The sequence below is a fragment of the Genypterus blacodes genome, unplaced genomic scaffold, assembly GCF_046128005.1.
Source record: "Genypterus blacodes isolate CSIRO-AG114 ecotype Tasmania unplaced genomic scaffold, CSIRO-AGI_Gbla_v1 ptg000209l_1, whole genome shotgun sequence".
NCBI classification, from domain to species: domain Eukaryota; kingdom Metazoa; phylum Chordata; class Actinopteri; order Ophidiiformes; family Ophidiidae; genus Genypterus; species Genypterus blacodes.
The window spans coordinates 752,501-776,878 of NW_027467008.1; the positions used below are offsets into that span (position 1 = coordinate 752,501).

General features: G+C 48.2%; 1 protein-coding gene and 2 non-coding genes across 6 annotated transcripts in view; 1 reads left to right on the forward strand and 2 right to left on the reverse strand.

Annotated features, from left to right (window-relative positions):
- The window catches only part of rhbdf1b (rhomboid 5 homolog 1b (Drosophila)), an 18,397-nt gene extending 15,665 nt beyond the window's left edge, over positions 1 to 2,732 (forward strand). For all 4 annotated transcript variants that reach the window (XM_076169635.1, XM_076169634.1, XM_076169636.1 and 1 more), the window contains 6 exons: positions 391 to 485; positions 607 to 682; positions 966 to 1,066; positions 1,227 to 1,380; positions 1,470 to 1,693; positions 1,870 to 2,732. In XM_076169635.1, the coding sequence (XP_076025750.1) occupies positions 391 to 485; positions 607 to 682; positions 966 to 1,066; positions 1,227 to 1,380; positions 1,470 to 1,693; positions 1,870 to 2,065 (846 nt within the window). In that variant the 3' untranslated portion in view covers positions 2,066 to 2,732. The remainder of the gene's footprint in view (positions 1 to 390; positions 486 to 606; positions 683 to 965; positions 1,067 to 1,226; positions 1,381 to 1,469; positions 1,694 to 1,869) is intronic.
- trnai-uau (transfer RNA isoleucine (anticodon UAU)) lies at positions 250 to 343 on the reverse strand. The gene is made up of 2 exons: positions 306 to 343; positions 250 to 285 (listed from the first exon to the last, which is right to left on the reverse strand). It is a non-coding gene; the product is annotated as a tRNA-Ile (tRNA).
- trnai-uau (transfer RNA isoleucine (anticodon UAU)) lies at positions 774 to 867 on the reverse strand. Its single transcript has 2 exons — positions 830 to 867; positions 774 to 809 (listed from the first exon to the last, which is right to left on the reverse strand). It is a non-coding gene; the product is annotated as a tRNA-Ile (tRNA).
- Positions 2,733 to 24,378: the final 21,646 nt, after the last annotated feature.

The window sequence follows — 24,378 nt, forward strand, 5'->3', positions numbered from 1 at the left end:
CACGTTACAGTCAATATGTTCTGATCTTGTTTCTTTATATTCGTTTAAGCATTTTGAAGATGTTCGGTATATTCCTGGCTGTAGATACCAATATGTTTACTGTTGCCTCAGAAAGTGTTTCCTTTTGACCTTTGACCCTGAACCTATATTAACCTGCGGGTGCCTTCTCACCTCAGTTCACACGATGTAAATAAAGTAGGGTTCAGTTTCCTGTACAGTCCTATGCCACGGCAAGAAAAGTGTGCTTGATGCTCCAGGTGAGGCTCGAACTCACAACCTCGGCATCACTCTGCAGGTTACTGTCTTATAAGTACCGCGCGCTGACCGATTGCGCCACTGGAGCTCTGTGAACATGCAGCCTTCTGTGTCTGTGTCTGTGTGTGTGTGTAGGTTTGTACGCGGTACGACTCTGGGAACCACACCAACCTCCCCCACATCGACTGCACCATCACGGGCCGGCCCTGCTGCATCGGAACCAAAGGACGGTGAGGCTCCGTCTGCATGCAGGCCACAGGATCAAAGAGGCGCTGAAGCTTCTGAGGCCATGAGGCGTTATTTACCACATTTAAAGGAGTCGTCACGGCAACACTTTGTTTCCTGTCGCAGGTGTGAGATCACGTCCAGAGAGTACTGTACATTCATGCACGGATACTTCCATGAAGAAGCAACGCTCTGCTCACAGGTAGGACAGAACACACACACACACACACACACACACACACACACACACACACTTTGTTCACAGATGGAATGAAAACTTTATAAAAGGTCATTGCTCCAGGTGAGGCTCAAACTCACAACCTCGGCATGGCTCTGCAGGTCACTGTCTTATAAGTACCGCGCGCTGACCGATTGCGCCACTGGAGCTTGTGCAAATCAATCCAAGTCTGACCCAGTCTGACCCAGTCTGACCCAGTCTGACCCAGTCTGACCCAGTCTGCTGTGTCTTCCTGTTCCTCCTGCAGGTGGCTTGTATGGACGACGTGTGCGGCCTCCTGCCTTTCCTCAACCCAGACATCCCCGACCAGTTCTACCGTCTCTGGCTGTCCCTCTTCCTTCACGCAGGGTGAGACAAAATGAGATCAAGCAGCCTGGATAACAGAGATTTAAGCCCAAAATCACATTTACACTAGCAGGATGTGGATTGAGTTGTGCTAAATCTCCTTCCCAAACAATGACAACCTGTCTGTCTGCCTGCTTGTGTGTGTGCGTGTGTGTGTGTGCAGGATCCTTCACTGCCTGGTGTCGGTGCTGTTCCAGATGACGGTGCTGAGGGATCTGGAGAAGCTGGCTGGCTGGCTGAGGATCTCCATCATCTACATCGCCAGCGGAATCACTGGAAACTTGGCCTCAGCCATCTTCCTGCCCTACAGAGCAGAGGTACACACACACACACACACGCACACACACGCAGGACACAGCAGGCAGTGTGTGTGAGTCTTCATCAGGTGTGTGTGGGCTGTCCTCAGGTGGGGCCTGCAGGCAGTCAGTTCGGGATCCTGGCCTGCCTCTTCGTGGAGCTTTTCCAGAGCTGGCAGATCCTGGAGCGGCCCTGGCGAGCGTTTGCCAAGCTGCTGGCCATCGCCCTCTTCCTCTTCTCCTTCGGTTTGCTTCCGTGGATCGACAACTTTGCCCACATCTGCGGCTTCGTGTCGGGCTTCTTCCTGTCCTTTGCCTTCCTCCCGTACATCAGGTGGGTAAAGAAAGAGGCAAAGAAGAAGAAGGGCGCTCAGTTTCATGATAGAAACTCTTTAAGGTGTAACTTTATAAGGACTCACGCTTGGTCCAGAATAGAATGGATTGAAGTGTGAGGAGTTAGATGAGATGAGGTTCAAGTTAAAAGCCGGTCTTGTTCGCTTGTTCTTCCAGCTTTGGCCGGTCCGATATGTACCGGAAGCGTGTCCAGATCTGCGTCTTCCTGCTGATCTTCCTCGGCCTGCTCGCCGCCCTGGCCGTCCTCTTCTACGTTTACCCGGTGAAGTGCGAGTGGTGCGAGTACCTCACCTGCATCCCCATCACCGACAAATTCTGCGAGAAGTACGACCTGAACGCACACCTCCACTGAACCCCGGCCCCTCCGGATCGTCTCTATGGGAACCATGTGTGTGATGTCTCAGGACGCATGTAAAAAAACACTGGGGTGTGTGAAAAGTCCTGATTGGTGTGTTTGATCTCTAGCTGGCCTAATTGATGACCAATCACAACTTCAGACATGAAATTCTGCCTCTCCTCTGGTAAAACTGCTTTAACTGCCATCTAGCGGCCTAAAGGAGCGTTACACCCTCAGATGTCTGAAGAAGGAGCTGGAGGCTTTTATTTTCTATTTTTTTTGTACTGTTATTACATTTGGATGTGCTGTAGTGTCAATAGAGACTGTAAGTGCCTAACTGTGCCTTATAGACACACACACATGCACACACACACACTTAAAAAATACCCTGCAGTGTCCAATGGTGCCACAAACACACTGAGTGAGTCCAGTTCTTCACCTGTACAGTTTCTATCTTCACTCACACTGGATCGACTCATCATCACAGCCTGTAATGCACTTATGTCACAGATGGATTGTTTGTGTTTTGTATCTGCCAGGACTCTGTGTGTTCGTGTGTGTGTGTGTGTGTGTGTGTGTGTGTGTGTTCACCTGCATCGTCGTCAGTGTGGTGAAAGTGTTTGTTCTCCTTACGGTGGCGTTTTAGCCGCCTGACAATAAAACACAAAGATGCAGACGGAAAGATGCACTTTGTTCTTTCACAGGTGTTTACTGATGACTGATGACTTAATGGGTCCACGTTGACCGAGTTCATAGAGACGTGAAGAAGAGAATGATGTGCCGGAAATTGGGGTTTGAATTGGAATGACAGAAAAATAATTTGATTTAATTTCTGAATTTCTGAGTCGTCTGGATTGCTTGCAGTTCTCAAATTTGTCCGCTAGATGGCAGCCTAACACCAGAAACTCACGGGTTTGCCCTCTGTGTGCGAAGGTGCAGAGTTGTTGTGTATTTGCGGTGAGAGAGTTGAAGATTGGAGCTCCGCCGCGCTGAGATTTCAGATTTGAATGTCATTAATTGGAGCAGAAGCTTTATTAGCGTACAGGACTCTTGTGGATGCTCTCTGGCTGCTCTGCGTCGCTCATTCTGCTGCTTCCCTCCCCTTCTGTTCGAGTACACACACACACGCACACACACACGCACACACACACACACACACACACACACACAATTACGGTGGCATTCATTAAGTCTTGTCTGTAATTGAGTCTAAATAAGAGTACTTGTGTTGGAAAGGAGCTATGAGAGCAGGAACATCACAAACACAGACGGCACAGAAAACACAACAAATCTTTGTTTGTTGGTTCATTGGAGAGGAAATGATGATGAGGAGGAGGAAGAGCGACGGAGTCTGGAGGCTTTACAGAGGGTTTTCATCATTTTGAACATATTAAATTCAACACACATGCGGATAATGTTTGATTGATGTTAATCTGCTTATGTGGCCGCCTGGTGCAGCCTGCAGCTGGGCAGCCAGTGCCTTGCTCAAGGACACTTCAAAACACAGAGAGAGAGAGAGAGAGAGCAGAATGTTGGCATTAACTGGGATCTGCTTTGTTCACACTGCCAGACGTTTCCCAGGTTGTGTGTTTGCATTCAAACACATTCTGACTTCCAGGCACAGTCCTGTATGTTAACACCAAAGCATGACATCATCACCACCTGACCTCTAATCTGCCGCTCATGTGTCAGGTGGTTTGGTCAGCTGAAGCTCCCTCGTCTTCATATTTGCAGCCATTTCTCTCCTCTTTTCCTTCTTCTTCCTTTTCTCCGTGCGGCTGGTTTGGTTGCTCTGTTGTCATATCTCCCCAGGAGCACCTGTAGGTGGCGCTCTTCTCTTTCTCGATCCACACTAACTAACTAAGCGTTTGTTTCCCTCAGACAGGAAGCAGCTAAGCGAAGGCGGCAATTACTGATAAGGAATCGATGTTTCTACACAGCGTCTGCACCTGCTTCATCCTGTCACCCCTAGGTGCTTTGCTGGGTAAAATCAGCACCCAACGGCCCACACACACACACACACACACACACACACACACACACACACACACACACACACACACACACACACACACACTCCCTGCCCACCCCAACCCCACGTAGAAAATTAGCTCTCCTCCCTCTTCCCCCACTCCTCCTCCACTCCTCTCCTCTTCAGCCCGACCCACGTCTCCCTTATTCCCTTCATTTCCCACTTTCCCTATTTTCTGTCGCTCATTCATCATTAGGTCTCCCCCCCCCCCCCCCGCACCCCCCAGACTCTTCATCACAGCCCCTATAGAGATGGTAATGTGACAAGAAGAGGATGGTATCTCCGAGCCATTGATCAGCATCAAACGAGACGAACTGAGACACACACACCTCCTCCTCCTCCTCCTCCTCCTCCTCCTCCTCCTCCTCTTCTTCTTCTTCGCCTCGTCTCTTCTTTTAATGGCTTCCTGTTTCCCTGGATAGAATTGCTGGCGTCTCTAGATTGAGAGGTATAACTGCATGTGAAGAGAGAAGTATAGATGGATTGATGGATTGATTGATGGAGGGATGGAGGGATGGAGGGATGGAGGGATGGATGTTGTGAAAGGCGACCCTGAAATGGGACCCTGCCAGCTGGCCAACAGGTGGCTAGTGACAGACCCTCTCCTTCATTGTGCCTGGAACGAGCAGGAATCATCACACACACACACACACACGCTGCAGCACCCAGGCCATCAGGTGAAGCTGGACAAATGGGGGGAGGGGAGGTTGTGTGTGTGTGTGTGTGTGTGTCAGGGGGAGGGGTGAGGCAGGCGTACAGTGCACCTGTCTGATCCCACCTATGGCAGAGCTGATCCAGAGTAATGTTATAGGCCTGAAACCACATACACCACCTGGAGCCCTCAGCCTGTGTGTGTGTGTGTGTGTGTGTGTGTGTGTGTGTGTGTGTGTGTGAGAGAGAGAGAGAGAGACTGTAGATGACATAACGTTTCTCATTGAGCTGCAGAAGGAGACAGATGCTCGATAAGTAATTAGTACTTATTGGCTCCACCTTGTTTGTCTTTTCTCATACTTCTTCTTCTTCTTCTGCAGCCACATTCACGTCTTCAACATTCATCTTATTGAGACGTGATGGATCTGCTGCTTTTGCTCTGCCGAGTGAAACACAAACACACAGGATGAGTTCATGAATCCATGGTTGTGTGTGGCATGTGGATAGTTTCATGATGAAATGACACACGGCTGTTTGTGTTCAGTCACTTCCTGGACGTGGACACACACAGGTCATGGCTTCTTCATGGCACAGAACATTCACTCTGTGTTTGCTTGTATGTGTGTCTTGTGTTTGGATGCTATGTTCTCTCCATGTTGGTCTTGATATGAAGCTCATTGAAGCTGCAGCCTGCTGGGGTCAAGATGTCCAAACAACTCATTTGTATTTGTGTCTAATTTACCTGAGTATCAAACCTCCCCCTCCTGCAGCTTTCTCAAACAAAGGGACAGTCTTCCTGATCTCATACAGAGCCATGACTTCCTGATCCCCCCCCCCCCTACACACACACACACACGATTTCCCTGTCATCTCCAGAGACTAATCCTCGTCTCCTTTGCCATGTGTCCTCCAGCCGTCCTGAAGTCCTGCTCTTATCCTCCATTCACTGGCTCCTGGTCACTAATTACACACACACACACACACACACACACACACACACACACACACACACACACACACACACACACACACACACACAGGTGCACCTACACATGCATGCCTCATTAGCCGTCACTCTAATAATGCCCCCTCAGAATCTCTCTGATGGTTTACTCCCCCCCCCCCCCCCCCCCCGCCCCCCCTCCTTTATGCAAATGCATGTGACCCCCCCCCCCACACACACACACACACCACATTAAATTGTTATCTGATATCGACACAGCAGAGGAGAGAAGGAGGACAGATAGAAAGTGTGTGTGTGTGTGTGTGTGTGTGTGTGTGTGTGTGTGTGTGTGTGTGTGGTTAATGAAGTTATGTGACGTCTATTGTGTGATTGAAACATGGAGCTGCTGATGCACGACTCACCAACGTGAGATGGAATCGTCTTTGTGATTCATCGTAGAAAAGAAAATTAAATAAAAACAGAGAAACGCGAACGGGATGAGAAACCACTGCACTGTGGTTCTCAAACTGTGGCCCGTGTACCAAGGGTGGTACATGCGGTGAACCAAAACAACAAAAGTTGGTTTGTAAATTCATCTTAGGGAGGCCGTTTATCTGGGTAAGGACAGTTACTATCCTCCATCCTACCCTACCCATGCTCAGCGTCACAGCGACAGTTTGGGTTATGGTTTCTAGTGTCGTTGGTGAAGGTGATGATGGTCCTGTTTGTAACTGTGCTGCCCTGAGCTGCTGATTGGTTCAAAATCGATCAGCAGCTGGGATCAATACCAACATGCTGAGTTCAGGTTCCATAGTTGTTTCTAAAACTCTTTGTATACAGATTTGAGTGTGTTTTCATCGTAATCAGTCGCTAGGGTCAGAGTGAAGAGCAGAAGAAGAGAGCGAGCTGAGCGTCTCTCACACACACACACACACACACACACACACACACACACACACACTCATTACAGCCAGCGCTGGAATGTGGATCTCCCACATTGCTGGTCTCGTGTTGCTCTTTAATGGCAAAGCTTCCTCTGCGTTTCATTCTGTTCTAATCGGTTGGCGTTGGTCAATAACGGCGGGATGGAGCCATTGTTGTCCCGTGTAAAACAAGCCGCTGTAATGATTGTGTGAGGCGAGCCCGGGCCTGTCCGGACACGACCGTTACAAGCCTGCAGACATGTGATGACCCATTATGAGTCAGCAAATATTAGAGCTGAAGAACACACACACACACACACACACACACACACACACACACACACACACACACACACACACACACACACACACGCACAAGGTTAAATGAAGTAAATGAGCAAAATGAAGGTTCACACTCACATTGTGATTTTGATTTTGATTTATTCCTTCTCTCTGTAATGCAGAGTTCTGATTGGTCGATCAAAGTTTCCATCAGATTCTGACCGCATTGTACTTTACATGATCAAACTGAACAGTAACACATCACACATTCTTGCCCACACATTAACGCTCTCAAACATGCATACACACACACACACACACACACACACACACACACACACACACACACACACACACACACACACATCCCCCCTCGGTTGTTCCACTTCCCCAAGCGCGGCCGAGTTGCATTTTTTGTTGGTCAATCATCAGTGTAACAAGACGGCCCCGAAAATGGACCAGAAGCCTTTGCTGCCATTACGTACGCGACAGGAAGTATGCAAAGAGAATCAATTCATCCGTCCCATCCTGATGCAAATAACCTCAATTGTGATTTGATTCCAGTTCTCCAAAATGTCTTAACGTCCCTCCGTCCCCTCCATTACTCCGCCACTCGCCTCCAAATCCCAGTGCCAGATACAATTTGGCGACCAAATCAATGCCTCATGAATATTTTTGGAACATAATGCCGGCTCAGACATAAACACTATCATCAGCGCCGCGGCTAGAAGCTCCCAAACTACACACAGGGTGCAATCTTTCCCCCCTGACTTTGCATTTATGAAACTTGGCAGGCTTAAGCACTTTAACATTAGAGGCCTCACACTTCTGATTGGCCTCCTTCCACGTTTACTGGAGTTTTAAAACTGTTCTTGAACTTCCACAGTCAGGTAATCGTGCGCTGATATCTGAGAGGATCGGGGCGCTGGGGTGAAAAAAGCCTTTGTGATGGCGTTTAGGAGTGAAACTGAAGGAAAATTCCACCGCCGCCTGTGCCGCCAAGAGATCACAAACGCCGCCAAGGCTCCTGTCAACGGGATTAAAGGGATTAAGCTTCAATCAACACAAAGGGCTGTCATGTCTGTGCTTATCAGTGGAAATCAGTACATATCCACTTTAGTTTGTTGTTTAATGTTTCTTTATAGGTGTCCTGTGGCTGCCTGTGTGAGGTCAGAACACACACACACACACACACACACACACACACACACACACACACACACACACACACACACACACACACACACACACACTCCTACAAAGCCCCTCCTTGTCAGCTGTTTTATCGTTGAACTCTCTGATCTGTTTACCATCGGTCACCTGCGTCAATAATGGTTGGATGCGTCTCTTCCTCCAGATAAGGCCCCCCCCCCTCACACACACACACCTTCACACACACACACACCTCCACACCTCCCTTTGTTTCCCGATCTCTCCCTGTGCAACGGAGCGACAAAGCACAGATTTTATAACAGAAAAATGCCAATAAGCGTGGCCGTATCGTGTTTCACAGCTGTCTCCAGTGACGGCTGGGCGTGCGTTTGGTTGAATTGTTTGTAAGAATGACTGCTGAACATCATCCTGTCCCTCTCTGGCTCTGTGCCGCCGTCATCTTTCATTTCTTGACAGGCTTTGCGGCATCGCCGGGGCAAGTTGGGGCTTGCACAGCCAGCCCTCCCAAGGTCTGAGGCACGCACACACACATACACACATTTACACACACACATACACACACACAAACACAACCTCTCCTCCAATCACACCGACTTCTCGCGAATGCCCCGCTACTAAATTACTGATTTTGGAGAGAACGCTGCTCTTCAGACGAGGCCAATCACGTATGGCTTCTGATAAAGAGGCTACAGAGTCGCCTGCCAACCCGTCTGACCTCCAGCCACATGGAGGAGATGGGAGGGGGGGAGGCGGGGGGGACGTTTTGTGGCAGCGCTCTCTCTAATGCCTTCCATTTGGCAATCAGCACAAGCACATCACACTCACCTCCAAATCTGCGGGCCTGGCTGGTCGGTGGGGCCGCTGGTGATGCAGTGTAGCGCTGCGAACGAACACACACACACACACACACACACACACACACACATACACCCAACACACACACACACACACCTGAGGTCAAATCCCTACTTGTTTGTGCTTGAAAGTGGTGAGGCCGGGAACGCCGTTAAGTCTCGCCTTGAAACAATCTGTTCCTCCGCCGTCTCCTTTGTTCCTCCTTTTATCCCAAACGCCAAACAATTTGTCCTTAACAGCTTTCCTGTTCATTCAAACTCTGTGGTAGCTGCGTAAACCCGGACAAAACCCCAGTACATAAACCTAACGGCCCCCGCCCGTCCGCCCGCCCGCCCCGTCCTGTCCCGTCTCATCCTCGTCCCCGCCAGACGCAAGCAGCGCAGATCTGGTCATTTACAGGGGGGGCCGAGCCGGTCGCTGCCAGGCTCTTTATGGCGGCGGTGGTGGGTTTGCTGCAGTGAATGGGGCCCCCGCCAGCAGCCAGCGGTGGCGATGGGAGAAGGGTCTCCGCAGGCGGCCATTGTTATGGTAAACTGGGGTTTGAATGGAAGAGGATGGGCAGCACACACACACACACACATAAAACAGAGGAAAACACGATGAGGGGAAGGAGACAAACACCCGACCACCTCAGAGATGGAACATGTGTACGCTTTTAGCACGGCCTCCCTCTCCACATCTCATACTTTCACCTCTGATCCAAGATTCTTTACATTATCTTTACATATTGCACAAGTACAACAAACTGTATCGTTTGTCTGCTCCAGGGCCGAAATCCAGTGCCTTGCTCAATGGCAAAGGCAGGGCTAATTGATCTAAATTGACCGGGGACATTTGCTTTATTATCCCCTCCCCTGAAATGAGCGTTGGTATCGTTTTCCCCCATATGGTCTCGTCCCGCTGAGACCTGGCCAGAGGCTTCTGTGTGTTTTTAACGTGTAAACAGTTGCGTGTTGCGCCTTTAAATCAGCGTTTGGACCAAGAGTGCTCGTTTGCCAGCTGCCTGTGGGGGCAAGAGGGCAGAGAAAGGGTTAAAAGGCTCCGGCCGCCTGATAATCCTCCACCGTTAAAAGCCCTCCAGAAAGACATGACGTGTGTGAGGTAATCAGTAAAAGACTCGAGTGTGCCAGACACACACACACACACACACACACAGACTGAAAGGGCAGAAAGGGAGGGAAAAGGCTGAGTCGAGGAGGGAAGAAAGAGAGAATAAACACTCCTCCTCCTCCTCCTCTTGCTCTTTCTCTCCCTCTCTTTGCTCTTTCTCACTTGGCTCCTGTTCCCTCTCCTCCTTTCTCTCTCGCTCCCTGCTGTGTCAATACAATGTGACAGTAATTTTCACTAGTGTTCCCTCTCAATAAGGCAAACGCACACACACACACACACACACACACACACACACAGAGAGAGAGATGTGACCTTTCCTCTCCTGTTCTTTCTTGTCTCACCTCTCCTTCTTCTCTCACACTTTTCCTCATACAGGTGCAGCTCTAATGAATAAGAATATCCTGGAAAAGTTCATTTATATCTGTAATTCAATTCAAAAAGTCTTTATTTGTTTTAATGTGGATGATTCTGGCTCACAGCTCATGGAAACCCCAAACTCTGTATCTCAGAAACTTTGAATGTTGTGAAAAAGTTCAATATTGGGACTCACAGTGTCTCTAATCAGCTCATTAACTCAAATCACCTGCTGGGGTTTCTTGAGCCTCTCTCTCTCTCTCTCTCTCTCTCTCTCTCTCTCTCTCTCTCTCTCTCTCACTCCCCCCCTTCCCTCCCCCTTCCCTTCCCTCTGAACAGGAATCATCATAATTATTCTTCCTTTTTCCCCCGGACAGGCAGATCGTTCTCTGGACGATGATCTTCAGCCGCCCTCTGTGTCGTCGCGTCAAGCATTCAGAATTTGACATTTAGGTGTTTAATTGACTGTCACTGATAATGGGATTGTGTTCATTCAACCAGGGCGTTACCACGGGTGGCAGGAAGCCTGAGAGAGTGACAGAGAGGGGGGGGCGGGGCACGGCGTGGAGGAGGGCGAGGGCCACATGGAGAAGTATCGACCCTCTGCGATATTGTAACACAATATTATGTGACAATGTGGTAAATGTTACGATGTTTTTTTAAAATATAGGACATCTCAGAACGACCACGAGGAATGTTGGTTTGTGATGTTCTAGTCAATAACTTGTTCTGGTTCATTACAGACACACACACAGTCCGAGTCAAGACTGGGGGACTGTTCAGCCTTGGTGGAGGTATGTGTGCCTGTTCTTCATTCAAAGGTTTTGTGTTTATAGTGCCTGTTACGTAAGAAAATGTATGCAATCTTACAAAGGTAGACGGTTGACGGTAAAACGGTTTGTCGTACTCGTCCGGACATTATGTGACCACCGGGTGGCAGTATTGGGTCGTAATTTGTAAAATAAAATAAAAAACCCACAACGTACGGAATCTATGGGAGAAATTTAGCTGACAGTGTTTTGTGAGCACATTTAGCTTTAGGTTTAGCAAACTGCAGGCATATTTCAATCACACACACACACACACACACACACACACACACACACACACACACACACACACACTCGCTGAGCTTTGTGGGTATTTGGCCTCTTCCCTGCAGCCTCCCAGAGGAACAGGATGTTAACTGGTTCTGTTGGGGGGGCTGAGCTGAAGGTGGTTTTTAATAGCTCCTGATTACTCGAGAGAGGGGAGCCCGTAATTATAACCGCAAATGATTTCACGCCCCTCACCCCCACGATGGAGCGCCGAACATAATCACAGGGAAGCACAAAGGGGGGGTGTGACAGAGGAGCCCGGACAAAAGAGGATTTCCCTTTGTTTGCTGACAGGAAACGGAGAAAATGAAACGCAGAAATGTTTCGACGCCGTCTTTAACATTGCAGCGCGCTAAGAGTAGACATTCTTTCATATGAGGCCTTTCGCTGTCCTCCCAGAATCCTCTCTGATGTCCAAAGGTGCTTTAGGTATGATTAGTAGGGTCGTCCCAGCTGGAATAGAACATACATGTCCTGCACACCTTTGGAACATTTAGCAAACACACTGCAGCTCTGAAAACACTCAGTCAGTTTGAAATCGTTGCTTTATCCGACAGAATTTCTGTTAGTTCCTGTTGTTGACATCCTTAATTCCAAAAAGCTTGAGACTTTGGGGTCGCCTGGTTTGCCTTTGATGCTTTCATCCCGCAAACGCACTTTCACATCCCTACAATAGACAGAGACGGCAGACGGTGGTGTATAGCGCTGCGTTTTTGTGGGAATTGAATTTATCCTTCTCGGAAAATGAATAAGATTTTGACCTTGGTGTCCTCAGACGTGGTGACAGTCTTTCACACACACACACACACACACACACACACACACACACACACACACACACACACACACACACACACACACACACTCTTGTTCCTGAACAATCTAAACCCAAGTTAACATTCTGCCCACACATCTCTTTTGCCCACCCAATGTCAGCCAGCCAGCCAGACACACACTCGCACAATGGGCCGACTACATGTTCTTAATAGGGGCGGACACAAACAGAGGAATGCCAGGGAGAGGATGGCGTAAACCGCACGCCTGCCAGGAGGAGAGATTGGCCAGGAACGCGTAAACTGGCCCTGCAGGAGTACAACAGTAAAAAGAAAGAAAGAAAGGACGGGGGCTTCTCCTCTTCTTTTTCTTCTTCTTCTTCTCCTCTATTGTCTGATTCTGAAGTGTGAAAGAGAAAACGCTGGAATGTGAACAACAGCCCGACACTTAACCAAAACTACATTAGCCTCGGGTTTTACAGCCGTCCAGCTCGTCTCGTCCAGCGTGTGTTCAGTAGGTTTACACGCGTGTTAAACCTTCATTTATACTGCGATTAAGGCGGTAAATCCTCTTTACCAAAGATCATGTAAACACCAGCAGAGCAAACAGGCAGGCGGCCATTCAGCTGCACCGATGTGAAACGTTCAAGTCCTCACATTTCTGTAGTTACATCTGTAAAGTCAGTGGCATTATGTTGAACTACGTGACTCAAAACGTTCAAATTGAATCACACTCATTGAAATGTCTGAAGTAGATCCTTTGGTATTTGCAGGCTTCTTCCTGTCTGGTACGTTGGATCCACCAGTAGGAGGCGCTACAGTCTCCTCTACCCTCCTCCCTCTTTGTCTTTCATCTGCTTTCTCTACAGGTGTCAATCTCTCCATCTGTACGACCCCTCCCACCCCTTTCTTTCATTCCTCCTCCTCCTCCTCCTCCTCCTCCTCCTCCTCCTCCTCCTCCTCTCTGTCTGCCAGCTCGCTCCATGCATAATTAGCTGGACGGAGCTGTTGTTGGTCTGGTCCAGGTCTGGCCCAGGATCAACCCAGCTCATTACAGAGAATACGCCCGCCTGTCCTCCTCCTTCTCCCCCTCCTCCTCCTCCTCCTCCTCCTCCTCAGCCTCCATCAGTGTCTATGTGGGGGTGCAACCTTGTGAAAAGACACAACTAAGTGTATCTAAAATCACAGACCGAGACGGCAAAACCTGCCAATGATCACAGGAGGAGAGAGAAGCACCAATCTGACCTGAAACCTTTAGATGCATAATTCCAAACAGGATCCATAGGTGTCAAATTTCATTGATTAACTTCCAGGTCTGCATATTCTGGGGCCTTTATTGTGATCATGCTCATCACTCACACACTGACTGTGATTTGTTTCCAGCACTTGTTTGGTCGGATGATGAGCAAAGAGAGAGGGAGAGCGTATCAAAGGTCTTTCTCTGCTTCGGACCCATCCTGGAGGTCTTTGGTTGCTTGGTGTCTTTCTCCTGGACTCTGTAGGCCTCCTGTGTCATGTTAAGGAGCCTCCGTCTCTCCACATTCATGGCTGCTGAACCTTGACTGTCAGACACAAAACCTTGTAATGTTTTGCTTTCTTTTATCATTCTAATATCGCCGCGTGAGCAATGGGCTCCTCAAGGTCGAGTTTTTACCGCTGCAGGGTTTCCATACTAGCTGCTGGTGTGAAGCCACGTCGCCACGGTTGCACAAAGGGTTAGAAGAGCAGACGAGATGAGTCGCTAAGCCTTGTATGACATCACCGCCAGAGTTCCACATTTAAAGCTGAAGAATTGCTTCGGCGCAGCTCCATTATCTGAGTGTTCAATCAGAAAGCTATCAAGGCCTGAAGGAGAAGAAGAGCTCTCTTCACACACCGACGGCTCGGCTGTGTGAGTTCTCTTACAGATGAAAGTATTGTTGTACACTTCGATGTGGTGAAGAAATAATGTGTATGATCGTATATATACATCTTTCTCTGCTTTACCGCCATGAAATATGCAATTCTATCAGATTACAGGTTTGTGTTCACTGTTAGAACAGAACATAACACCTAAACCAAGTTGAGCCATTTGGGGAGTGTGTGGCGTTCAGGTACAGGTGCTGCATCAGGACGTTTACATATAATTCTGACTTTTATATATCTTCGTGTCTCATTCCTACTGTAAAATACATTGAAAATAGCTTCATTAGCCTCCACGATGCTCCGAAAATCTCCTTCCGTGGTGTTATAAGATCATTTAAACGTTTAATGAATCAGGATATTGGGCGCTTCATCAGCGGAGGTGAAGTGATTGGCCCGTGGGTGCGTTACACTGATAGGTCAGCCCAAGGTGACATTGTGTTCAGGCACTAATGAGGCGAGCAGGGCTGAGCTGCGTCCATCAGGGACCTCGTGTTTACTGTTACCTGTGTTTAACGTATCCGCTCGCTGCTCCTTCACGCTGGAATCCTTCCTGTGTCGCGTTCAGATCCAAATGTTACAAATGATTTTAATCTTAATTAGAGTTTGAGAGTGCTGTAAATGTGTTTTCTGTGATGTAACCTGCTGAGCTTCATCTTATTTTGTTCTGTATCAGACAAAGCTTTCTGTTGGGCAGAGTGATGAGGAATGAGTAGAATGAGGAAGATGAAGATGAAGTGAGGGACCTTCCTCCTTCTTCCGCTTCCCATTACCCTCATCTTCTTCTTCTTCCATCACTTTCTCTCTCTCTCTCTCTCTCTCTCTCTCTCTCTCTCTCTCTCTCTCTCTCTCTCTCTCTCTCTCTCTCTCTCTCTCTTCTTGTATATTTTTCCCTTCACCTTTTCCCAGCGGAGGTCTTGCATCGTTTCATTCTCCAGTGGCTAATTTGACTGTTCTACTTGCCAACCTAGCAGTGGGAGCCGTGTGTGTGTGTGTGTGTGTGTGTGTGTGTGTGTGTGTGTGTGTGTGTGTGTGTGTGAGTGTACTCTGCACTTCTCCCCTGCCAGCTGCTGTTATACAACACTAATTCTTGCTTCTACATACAAACATCTCAGTTGCCAGCAAATACACACACACACTCTCTCTCTCTCTCTCTCTCACACACACACACACACACACACACACACACACACACACACACACACGCACACACAGACTGTAATTTTTCATCACCACTTCATTCATGCATTTGATTGTTCTGATGGCTGCGTGTGTGTGTGTGTGTGTGTGTGTGTGTGTGTGTGTGTGTGTGTGTGTGTGTGTGTGTGTGTGTTTGCAGGCTTTTGCGGCATCAGCATTCATATGAACTCAAACAATACTTTAATATGCGCTGTGTGTCTCTGTGATGATGATGATGATAATGACGACAATGATGATGATGATGATGGTGATGGTGATGGTGGTGTGTGTATGATGTTCACATACACATCCTCTTTCAGTGGCTCTCTGTTCTGCAGACAGCAAAGCAGCAATCGGTTCCAAATCAGCCATCAAGCGTGAGAACCTGAAGTGGCACACACACACACACACACACACACAGACACACACACACACACACACACACACACATAGCTGAAAGCTATCAGTGTGTTCTCATGAGACAGTTTGAGCACACAGTGTTAACAGACTGATGTGCTGAGTACATATACACACACACACACACACACACACACACACACACACACACACACACACACAGAGCCTTACCTGTCAGAGGCAGGTGTGGCCTCAGAGGACCCAATCAGTTTTAATTAACCCCTTGTGGTCCAGGGTGGGTGGGGGAGGGGCGGCGAGGGAGGAGGAGAGATTTCTGATTTTGACATCGAGTAAAAGTAGAAAGGATTTTATTGTCAAGACAAAAGATTAAAGTTGACACTGCACTTTGAAACGTTGATTGTAAAGTGTTAAAGGCGGTAAATCAGCCTCTGAGCGTTTCCCTCCACAGAGACCAGACTCCATGTTCACCTCACTGATGTGTGTGGCTTCAGTGAGACATGGAGCAGACACAGAGCAACATGAGCAAACTGCTGGAGTTGGGCTCTCCACCTCCATCTCCTGAGACACATGTGTTGTGGTCCACGTTGTGCTGTAGACGTTCAGCTTGTTTCTGCAGCGTTCTCCTAAACGTCTGCAGCACAGTTTGATCATCAGTCTTTGAGGGGAAGTGCTGCCTTTTACTGTTATACACTCCATTAATACGGCACAGGGAGTGTGACATCAATACAGTGACACCTGATGTGTTTGTTGTTCCTCCCTCGCACACCGCTCTCTCTCACACACACACAGACACGCACACACACACACACACAGCACATTGACCCCCACATTCATTATTGAAGGGAATGTGGTTGGTCCAGCTAAAGGCCGGAGGATCGAGTGGAGCCTCACTGCCGTCCTTATGTAAGAGGTGATTTTGTGAGAAGGCCGGGATGAGGTCATGGTCAGTAAAGAGACACAAGTGAGTCACAGTGTAAGGAACTGAGGAAGAGGAGGGCGCTGACCTTCATGTCAGGGGTGAAGGATGTTCACCAGGAAGAGAAGGATTCAGTGACACTGGTCTTGTTTGTTTGTTCGTATGTGATTTCATGTGTTTTTGTGTACTCATGAAGTGTGTGTGTGTGGGTGTGTGTGTGAGAGTGTGTGAGTGTGTATGCTGCACCCCTGCTGAGCCAGATGCTTCACCGTGACACAAAGCAAATCGCAGCTAATCAAATAAGAGCTCTCAGCAGTGTGCAGACACAGGCAGAAGAATGGAAGAACAGCATGAGTGTGTGTGTGTGTGTGTGTGTGTGTTGGGGGTGGCAGTCTAGTGGCTTTAAGTAGTAGGTGGGGGTGGAAGGACACACACTGACATCCACATGCACTCTCTCACACACACGCGCGTCTGGAGTGCAACTGGCGCATAAGTATGGTTACAGATGGATGCACACACACGCACACGCACGCACACACACACACACACACACACACGCATTTACACATTCTTGTTCTGCTGTGTGTCTTCATGTCACAACTTTCACCTTGTTAGACAACAACGATGAAACCAAACTCAAATCCAAGGTCCAAATTGATGATTGATTGATTGATTGGTGCAAACAGGTAAATATCAGTAATGAGGCTGGATATGTGAGACTCTGTTCATCATCTGGTCCTGTGATCTTCTGCTCAGTGGGGGATTGTAGCATGTTTACTGGCACACACACACGGGAGCAGAGAGCCACTGAGGGTCCAGACCTGTTTCTGCTCTGCTCCTTGGCACCGATGTTGACGCTGTGTGTGTGTGTGTGTGTGTGTGTGTGTGTGTGTGTGTGTGTGTGTGTGTGTGTGTGTGTGTGTGTGTGTGTGTGTGTGTGTGTGTGTGTGTGTGTGTGTGGCAGAGCTCCAGCGCTCTACACTCATCCACGCTCACCCTCTGGACACGCTGCCCTCTGGCTGGTCCTCGGTGTGTGTGTGTGTGTGTGGGCGTGTGTGTGTGTGGGCTTGAGCGGGTATGTCTCTTTTTCTGTGTGCACCTACATGTGTTTGTGTGTAAGCAAGAATGTGTGTGTGTGTGTGTGTGTGTCTGTGTGTGTGTGTGTGTGTGTGTGTGTGTGTGTGTGTGTGTGTGTGTGTGTGTGTGTGAGTGTCTTGGCATCAGCACTGAAGGCCACTGAAAGACATTCTTGCCTCGTGCCTCCGGTCTCTGTGGTCGCAGGGCAGTGGTGAAGGTTCCACAGGAGGATGGCTGAAGGCACACACACACACACACACACACACACACACACACACACTGAAACTTCTACCATTTTACAAAATATACAGATTTTCAGAGGAAAGTACCCCTGAACCACATCACACACACTGGGTTTGCTTTGCAGCTACAGACAGATGACTCAGACGTGCTACACACACACTACAGTGGAGTCACTCTACTTCCCATCCATCCCTCTCATTCTCCAGCTCATCCTGGGGATCCGGAGATGTCAAAATCCCTCCAGCGTCTCTGGGATCTTCGTCCAGTTGGAACGCCGCCTCCGTCGCACCAGCAGGCGTCTCGATTAGAACCAAAGCCCAACAGCCGGCTCGTGTCAGAGGGAAGGACGTCCAAGCTCCTCCACACATCCAGACCATCAACCATCAGGTCTCAGATCATGTGATTGCATATCATTTGAGGATAAAGATCCGTGTGCTTGTTGCTTCCGTCTCTCTCTCTGCTCTGACTTTGGTTCTACTCTCAGCTGTTTATCTCTGTTCCACATGCAGAATGTTGTTATGTCATTATTGCGTTAATGTTGTTATTTATATTTCACTGCAGCGTTCTCTGGTTGATCATCAGCAGCTCCTCTGAGGGACTCGGGTGCCTGAGGGGTTTCAGCCCAAAGAGGGCAGCCGGGGTGACACGCAAATACATCCCGTGTGAGTGTGTGAGTGTGTGAGTGTTCCATTCTCACTTTACTCTACATGTCATTGTTGAGGCCTCGTCCAGGTCAGTCTGAAGCTCTGAAGCTCTAAAGCTTACATGTACAACAGCATGAGTCAGCAGAAATGTGATCAATGCTCCATGTTTTTATTGTGATGTAATCGCTACAAACCAGCACAGCAACTGCAATACGCCAGCACATCTCATGTTAAGACATAACGGTAAACAATAGGACATATGACACCTGCACACACACACACACACACACACACACGCATCAGTGCTCTCCGTGTGGTCAGCTGATCCCTGTGACAGACAGATGACTGTCATGTGAGACGATGACGTGTCTGCAGTCCATTTTACACACCCAATGTTTTTCTTCAGTAGCGTGACTTGGTTCGATTCTCCCGTTCTGTCACACACACACACACACACACACCTGCACGGGAGCTCGTGTCTGCGTTAAGGTTGTGTCCCTGGACGGCGAAGGCACTCTGAGCACTTACACGCACGACAGATGTGGGGGGAAAGGCTTTGGCGGCGTGGCTACACCCTGCAGCGAGAGTCTGATCCTGAGTGCACTTTGGTCGACTCCAATCTGCATCTCTGGAGGGAATCGTGATAGAAACAGGAAGAGGAGGAGGAGGAGGAGGAGGAGGAGGGGAGAGAGGCTGACATAAGCCACTAGAACAGTGGATGGAGCCTCCGTGCATCTAATTGCCATCTGTGTGCGTGCAGATTCAACCGTGCTCATTTGCACAACTGCATTTGTGTGTGTGTGTTTGTGCCGCATGCCCCGAATTAATTAAATTAGCACATCAAAACTGGAATCTAAATGGCTTCTGTGGGGTTTTAGCCAGCAGATTGAAGGGAGAAGTCTTCGTTTGTGACCGGAATAAAAGCTTTCCTCCACACAAACTCAGCCCCGAGGCTTTTGTGAGGTTAATGTGCAGACAGCCGCCGCTCTTATGGGATTGATCCCGCTCTCACTGAGTGTAAACATGTCCATGTGGGCGCATTATGCACACGGGGTTCGCTGGTGATGATCCCTAATCCCTCTCCCCATACTGCAGCTCAGCCCTTTCACTCTAATTTTCCATCCGCAATTCCTTTCAAAATGGATGCTCCATTAGCATTTCATGCATGAACAAAAGGGCTGTTTAGGTGTGTTTCCTGCCTAAGCTCCGCCCCTTCTCTGGAGCTGTGGAGGCCCCCCCTTATCAATATGTAATGAGGGCTGGGAAACCAGAGCTGGGCGACAGAGGCGACGTCTGGAGAATGTTTGATTTGTTCTCCATTGATCGTCCAGAAGGAAATCTTTCTCTGCTAAATGCTGGATTTCCTTCTTCTCCGAGTCTTTTTGTGCCGGACCGAAGGCTTCTCTCTTTTCTGAGCACTGAGAGGCCGATACTGAACAATTACACGCCAGAAAACCAAAACACACACAGGGAAAGAGCCTCAAACAACTAAGTGTGTGTGTGTGTGTGTGTGTGTGTGTGTGAGAGAGTTAGTGTCAGATGTGATAAATCAAACCTGTGTGATCCATAACTTATCTGTCCTTGTAATCAGAGCTGCTCAGGGGTTCCTCAGGGACCATAAACAGGCTTTGGGTGTCTTCCCACCGCCGCTCTCTGCTTTGTGTCACGGCACAGGATCTAATTAGTAAGCGACCCCCCTGGTGTGTCGTCTATCTGCTCTACTCAATAAAGAGCGGCTCTGTGGCTTCCCCCAATAAACGGGGAGTTGAACCCTCTTTCTGTCTCACACCGGGAGGGGCGCTGCTTCTTTAGCAAAGCCGGTTGACCCTCTTCATGCCCGGCTCTAATCAGGAGCGGTCCAGAGGGTGCCACGCTGGTAATAAAACACCGCACACACCCTCTTCTTGTCTCTTTCTCCATCTTTGCCATCCTTCTGTGTCTCACGCCCATGCAGAGCGGCTCCCGAGGGGCACCGGGGTTGGGGGTTATAAACCATCATAAGCCCGGTTAGGCCGCTCCCGCAGTGACAGCTCGGCTTGTTCCTGCGCCTTTGAGCGGGTCCGCGTGCTGGGCAGGTCCAGCCCCTCGCCCGGCGCGCTGAATAGAACGGCGGGGCTCTGGCTCTGCAGAGATAGTGTTATCTGGGCCGCCACGGGGCTCCCATCACAGCCCTGTGCACACACACTCGGCAGACGGCGCGCATATCAGCACGCATGCAAACAAAGAACGGCGCAGACATTAGGGTCGCAGAATGTGACAGCACACAAACGCACACCGACGCCTCTTTGCCCTTCACCCACTAAACTTGACAGAGACGCTGATTTAAACGCGTTCCTCTCACCGCTCCTGCACGTTCCCCCTCTGCTCGCAGGCCTGTGGTTGGTCTTAGACTTAAACAGTCCCAAAATCACACCGGTGGTCGGTGGTCACACGCCCGGGCCTCGCCGCGCTCCGGTCGCCGTCCCCGCTGTTCTAAGGAATCCGAGTTATTCCCGGAGATCTCCACACATGACCTGCCGCCGCTGGGAGCCAGTGGGACGGGGATAAGCCGCATTTCTCCGCTTTTTCTCCGCTGTTTCAATTAAAAAGAGATTTGAGGTGGAAAAGCACATTTTCATACAGGACGCCAAGCTAAACCCCGACAGGGAAAGGCTGCGAACGTGACGAACGTGGCAAACGTGGCGATCGGGTTGTAGGCCGCGTCGCAGAGCGAGTTAGTCCGACACCATGTAGCTTTGGAGCCGGATGCAGGTCACACACATGGTTACAGGGTCCGTGGGGGTTTGCTTTGATGGTTGGTGGTAAACTTCATGACTTTGACACGACCTCTGGAGGCCTCAGCGATGTCTGGAAGGATCTGTCTCGTTCACCATGAATGTCTTATCGTGTGACTTCCTGTTAAGTCTTTGATTGATCCTTACCTTAACCAACATCTTAACATACGTAGCTCCTTCTTTCTCTTAAATCTCTGTCATTGATTACCAAGCGGGATCAGAAACGTTCAGGTTTTGTCCCTTGCATCGTTGCGTTTTTAGATTCTATTCTTCTGCCTCTAATGCACTGATCTCTCTCTCTCTCTCTCTCTCTCCCTCTCTCTCTCTCTCTCTCTCTGTCTCTCTCTCTCTCTCTCGCTCTTTAACTGTCATTTGGTCCCATTTTCATGCTTTTAATTGTAATTGTTCCGTCTCTTATGTCCTTACAAAGCACCGTGAGTCGCCCTCGTGCCTGATTTGTGCTGTTTCAATGATTTCTCTCCGTCTTTGGCAGAGAAATGAAGACTTGTCAGGTTTCTGTTCATAGCAATCAAACTTTGTTAATTGTGTGTTTTTAACTAATTGAGTTTGACATTTAGATTTGTGTTTGTAATCTGGACCTTTGTGTACTTCTGTCTTTGCTGTGTTGTGTTACTGGATGCATTTCTGCAGCGTTTCCTCTTCTTCTCTTCTCTTCTTCTCACTCTTGAGCTCAGATCCTCATCAAGCTGTATTTGTCTTATTATCACACACACACGGACACGGCAGCATGTTCCATCCAATACCATCCCTTACCACAAATCCCCTTTGTGCTGGAGTTACCATTGTCTCTGAAATTACCATGTGAATGCCTCTTTGATTCAGTCCCAACATAAATGAAACATGATCAGCTTCATTAATGTCTTATTTGTGTTCTGACTCAGGCGTTGCTGTGCATTATACTGTACACATTTATGCTCTTATAGCCACAGAGCCAGCCAGTCAAGCCCTGCTGACTTATAAATAGATCAATAGAGCTTTTATCTCCTGAATGAGCTTCAAACCAAACTGCTCTGCTTCATCATGCTGTCAGGAAGTTTGCATTGGTATTGATCTTTTTTTTTTTTAATTGACACCATTTATTGCATCAAGGCATGATTGCATTTTAACAGCTTAAAAAAGTACAAATGAAAAAAAACAAAACAACAACCAAACAACAAGATCAAAGAGCTCATATCAAATGTGATCCAAACGGTACGATAAGAAAATCTGGCCTTTAAATGTTGAAATCTTGTAGCTTGTTCCCCAGCACGGTTCATCCTTCTCCTATATGCAGATCTGCAGAAACAAACTATACAAAAGAAAAGAAGAAGACATACACCAAAGAAATCAGGGAAGATCAAAGGAAATCCATCACCCAGTGACAGAAAGCAGAGAGTCTATATGTTCCTCACTCACTTATCTTCTCATAAATCAACACAGAAACACAACCAGCTGCATATTCCTCAGCAGAGATTTGGCGGAATACACTCAACAAAATGCCCCGTTAGCATAAATGAAGACAGGAAACGCCAAAGCTTCTTGTCCAGCTGAATTATTGCAGCGCTGAAATCAAAAACAAAGTCAGATAGCGGCAAAAACACATGCACCATTTGCATTATGTCCTTCAAAATGTACATTATTTTAATACGGTAAAAAAAAAGCTAAATAAGAAAGAATGTCGTAAAACTGCTGCCTATCAAAGTGCATAATTTCTGTTCCCATGACAATTTCAGGTCTGCTCCTCTTTTTGCTTTGCAATACATAACTGTAGACAAATGATGATACACTTTAGTGAATATATATATTTATATATATTAAATCAGCTATATAACAAAGTCAGGAGTGGGCGTGAGCGTGAGCTAACCACAGCTTCACATTTAGCTCATCTCCCCTCTTGATGAAACAAATGGGATCAACAATTAAATTATTTCATCATCAGACCACCGAGATGATTGGCTGATTCCAATGCATGAGTGAAGGAGGAGAAGATCAATGCTAACGTAGCAAAAGAGAAGCCTGTGCGTCTTCTATGGACCACCGAGACAGAGAGAGACAGAGAGAGGGTGAGAAAGAGAGAGGGAGTGAGAGACAGAGAGAGAGAAAGAGAGAGAGAGAGAGAGAGAGAGAGAGAGAGAGAGAGAGAGAGAGAAAGTGAGAGTGAGAGAGAGAGAGACAGATACAGAGAGGGAGACAGAGAGAGAGAAACATAGAGAGACAGCTGTTTGAATGGGCGGTGACAATGTTTATCATTTTTATTTCCTTTTCTGCATTGTGTCCCTCCTTCCTGTGGTCTCGTGGCTGTGCTGTGATGAATCAGTGTAAAGCTCTAAACAGCTGCATCTCGTCCTCCAGTCATTCCAGAGCTCCTTCCTCTCTCTTCACCAGCTGCTTCATTTCAGCTCCAGCAACTCCAACTTAAAGGAAAGACATCACTCGTTTGTTCTTCAGCGATCGATTCTTCCATTCACAAGAATCCATTTGCTGCTGTTTCTTCTTCTTCATGCAGAAACGCGAGCTCAGCAGAGTGAAGTCATCCTTCACAGTAAACACAAAACTCTAATTTGGCTCCTTAAAGTTTCTGTGTTTTGTTGTTGTTTCATTGTGTCTGCTTTTAAATGTCTACATGTCAGCATTGCATCGTGTTACAAACTGCTTCCTGTCTATAGCAGGAAGTCATCCATGCTCTCCATTACTGTTACTGTTTCCCAGCCCACACAGGGCCTGACAACAAGGCGAGACGTCTGCAGCCCACACAGAAGAAGAAGAAGGAAGAACAAAACCTAAGAAGACCAATGGAGTCTCTACATGTTTGGGGTCAAGCTTGGTGTTATGATGAGGAGAGACCAAGTCTGAACTCCAAACTATGCAGCCATATTCATACAAAATGGAAAAAGAAGTACAACATGTGATGTCACATGACAGTGACGGACCAACCACAGCCTTGATGTCAGACTACAGGTGGGGAGAATAAGGCTGCAGGCCAACATGTCCACGTCTCTGCAGTAACTTCATGTTTCATGTG